Below are 4,156 nucleotides of genomic sequence, written 5' to 3' on the forward strand. Positions count from 1 at the left end.
AGTTCTCATGAGGTGGATTTAGCTGATCAAGAGTCTCCTGAGGAAAGCTCTCTAAACTCTCACCCAGAATTATTATCCCCAGCAGATACGGACAATGCTGCAAGCGTTTCTCCCTCTGAACAGAATTCTGATCCCACGGAAAACCACGAGCCTATGAGCCTTGATGGTGAATGTACAGATTTAGATAACCAACTTCAAGAACAATCAGAAACTGAGGAGGATTCCAATCCCAATGTTAGCTGGGGTAAAAAGGTCCAGCCCATAGACTCCATATTAGCAGACTGGAATGAAGATATAGAAGCCTTTGAAATGATGGAGAAGGATGAACTATGACTCACTAGAGAATCTGGTGGTAGGTATTTAACAAGAAAAGGTAAACTGTGGTTAATAGACCCCCTCACGCTAAGCAGGCTCCCCAGTGGGAGGCTTTGAGTCTGGTGATGAGTAGCTGCATTCTGATTGGATAGTTGGTCATCATAGGAATCTGGAGTGTGCTGTGTTAGAATTGACCTTGTTTAAAACTGTCCCATCAAAAATGCAAAGTCACAATTTCCCCCTCAGATGATAGCATTGCACTACCCTGCAGCACCTCAGGCCAGGAGAGCATTATGGGCGTGCAGTCTCTGGGTAGACAGGAAACACTCAGTAGTTGGGTGGGGAATAGGGATTTGTATTGCTTTCTAATTAAAGGAAGCTCAGCCTTCTTGGTCTTGGGGTCGGAGGCCCTTTTGGGAAACACATGAGCATTGTGGGCATTCTGGTCGTGCCGCCTTCACGGAAGCACTCGCAGTGACCTGGTCGTGGTGAACAGTCTGCTCGTCGCTTTCACTTTTTTCATTGTGGAGCAAATGATCAAGGTGACTTGATTCGTTTCCTCTTAACAACGCCATTTTCATCTAAACCAAAGGTGAAACAAACCACTGTACTTTCTCGGTGAGTTCTCGGCGTAAAGACTAATAAGCATTGGGACCAGGTAAAAAAAGGTCACATAACATAGTGTGGAAATTGGTTACTTAATACTTTTGAAAAATGGAGTGAGGGAGAAACTAATGTTGCAATATGAACTTTCCATTGGGCCTCCCATAGGGAGAGCTGTGACTACTCTGAAATGGAACTTAATGTTATGTCCTCGTAGGGTCAATTATAACTGTTGTTCCAGTTCATTTCTCTTAGAGGTGATTACCTCTAGCCATCAGCCTTACTCCATGCCGTGTTTAGTATGCAGTTAGAGACACGAGGCCCATATTGCCAATAGCTGATACATTTTGTTCCACTTTTCTATCTTAGGGAGCCATGATAAAACTGTGGTAGTGATCTAAAAACCCTGGGTAACTACTATTTGTTTTCTCCTTTGGAACTATGGTTCCTAAAGTTGTACCTAAGGAGTCTCTCACATTTTCTGTTGAATCATGGTTTTTAAGTTTGCTTTTTTTTTTTTTAACAAATATTCCTTCTGATACAGACTTGAACCTGTGTGAAAAACTTACACAGTAGCAACTAACATATAGCCATATAGCTTAATGATAATTTTTTTCCTTTTTTCCTTTTTTTTTCTTTTTTTGGTGGCAGTCTGGTGCTGGCCACATTTAAGTTTTAAAAACTTTGTTGTTGATATCTGTAGACAGCCCTGTAGTTGAAATCATGGCTTTACTCATTTTATTTATTTTTTAAAACTTACCTGAATCAGTTCTAATGGAGTATTTTGAGACTTAATTTCCTTTCTCTTTACCTGGCATTACATAATAACCTTCTCTTAAAACAGTTCTGAGGTACCGATGAACTTAAACTGTTAAAAGAACAGCAGTGCTGTATTGTAGTTATGTATATTCATGTACAGTGTGTCTTAGATCCCAGGTAAACATATTATTTTATAAGGGGGTAGATAGCTGCTTTCAAAAATTCCAGCTAAACTTAATTGGGTCAGGGAATAATAAATCTAATAGAGAATTCACTTTGTGGGGAGGGGAAGAGTAGTATACAACAACCTTTATTGGCTCTTAATTAAATCTGACACCAAAATGGATATTTGTAGTCACTGCATGTGAAATTTGGTGTAAGAAGATAGAACTATAATACATAGAGTATACGAAAGGGTAGACATAGTGCTTTGTTCACCTTAATTGCAAAGCTGCCAAAATAGCTGAAGCTTAATTACTTGACTTGCCTTGATTTATAGGAATGTGGCTTGGAGAAAAGGAGCAGATGTTCCTCTAAGACTTTGGTTACAGAAGCCTTATATTCAGTGATTTGATTTTGTATTTGTAACTCAGAGCCATTGTTGTCTAAATCTAACTTTTCTAAGTTATCAAAGCAACATAATTTTTTTTTCCAGCAAAGATCTTTTGGCATACAAGGAAGAGCCAGCTTACTGCCGCTCTCCCTTCCTTTGGCCGTTAGGGGGAGCTGTTGCCATTCACTGAGGTCTAGAAGCAAATTGTTGACTTGTTTAGAAATGTGAATCCTTGAAAGAGAGAGGGAGAGAGACAGAGACAGACAGAGAAAGAGACAGAAGAAAAAATTTAACAAATTATACCTAACACCTGAAGGAATTATACTTGATTTTTCCCCATGTAAGAAAAGAAGGTATAATGTTCAGCTTCAAAACTTCAACATTGCAATTGAGTCTACATTTCTTATTTGACATACTGCCATGAAGTTGTTTTTGAGTTCATTAAAAAATTCCAACAGCATTAGGTTTTTTATGTTTTGTTTTTTAAATACCTTTTATATATGTTTTATTTACTTCCTAAAGATTCGGGGGATTCTGGGAGACCCTGAATTTTAGAAACATCTGGTCTACCTCAGTTAAATGTTGACTGCATAGAAATAGAGCTAAAGTGATCACCACAGCCATAAAATTGTTTGACTAAGAAGGATTTATACAGTGTTTACAAACCTGGAATCAAGTAAGGACTATCTGAAAGTTAAATGTTAGATATTAGAGCAAGTATTTAATTCAGGTATTTTCAAGTTTTAAAACTTAACTCGTTTACCTACTAAAAATAATTGTAGTTTTTCTGCTTATGAAAGTCCATTGAAATGATAACCCCTAATTTGCAATACTTTTCCCATAAAGTTTTAGGTGTGAAAGAATTGTAATTTACTAGATACATTTGGGACTGGATATTTTGTCGGATAGGTTTTCTTTTTATCCTTTTCTTAATAGGCTTCCAACAAGAAAACAGTTGTTTCAGAACAAGTAATTTTTTGACATTATACTTTTCACTTTTCTTCACAGTGTTAGAGTAAAATGAAAAATTGTGCATGCTCTGATTTTAATTTCTCTCATATAGTTACCTGCTTGAGAATTTTTTTTTTAATTTAAATTACCATCACACAGCCCTTTTTATAGTAAAACCAGCATTTGTTCTCTCACCCAACCCCACACCAAAAATTCATCATAAAGAAAGCTCAGCATAAATAATTCAAATAGTGCTTACAATTTTAGAGGTTGGGGGGGATTTAGTAAATATTCCAACCGGTCGTTTTATGCACAAGGCTTCAGTCAGAACATAGAAAAAAACATTCTGTGAATGAAATATTGTATGTTCAGATTTTATAAAAGACATTTTTAAAAGCCCAATTTACAGCCGTATATTTTCTTATGATGTAATTTATGAAAAAGATGTCTGTACTAACAGGTGCTGTAACACTACTGTTGGATTTTATTGTTTGGTGATAAATGTATACAATATTTCTAAGGGAAACTACGTACTGTGATATAAAAGTCTGGGCAACATGTATATAATCCTTGTATATAGTTGTGTATTTGATTATAATTACTGATTGTAAAGATTTAATAAAATATGTAAATATTCTGGTCTAGTTTTAATTTGAATTTTTAGCATATCTTTATGCTTTGATATCCTTTAAATTTTTTTCACCATTCTGTCTTCCCTTTAATATTTATTTTACCCCAGGGGAGTAAATCTGGGGGCCATCATAGGGTTTAGCAACACAAATATACATTCGACAGTTCCACAACTCAGCTAGTGCCAACGACCCAGTTAGAATTAGTGATTCACAGTGTCCATATTAGTAACATGTTTCTCTTTTGAGTTCGTAATTAATAAAGTCAGTTGTCTTTCTAATACCGTCATCAAATGTGACACTAACCTCTCCTACTAGTTCCAGTGAGGCCATTTTCTTTTAACAG

General features: G+C 36.2%; 1 protein-coding gene across 1 annotated transcript in view; it reads left to right on the plus strand.

The window, feature by feature from the left end:
- The window catches only part of EDEM3 (ER degradation enhancing alpha-mannosidase like protein 3), a 50,707-nt gene extending 46,889 nt beyond the window's left edge, over positions 1–3,818 (plus strand). The window contains 2 exon segments of the mRNA XM_006907740.3: position 1; positions 3–3,818. The exon segment at position 1 is cut by the window's left edge and continues 63 nt beyond it. Coding sequence (XP_006907802.1) covers position 1; positions 3–333 — 332 coding nt within the window. The 3' untranslated portion in view covers positions 334–3,818.
- The last annotated feature ends 338 nt before the right edge of the window (positions 3,819–4,156 follow it).

This window comes from Pteropus alecto, unplaced genomic scaffold (assembly GCF_000325575.1).
Source record: "Pteropus alecto unplaced genomic scaffold, ASM32557v1 scaffold101, whole genome shotgun sequence".
NCBI lineage: Eukaryota > Metazoa > Chordata > Mammalia > Chiroptera > Pteropodidae > Pteropus > Pteropus alecto.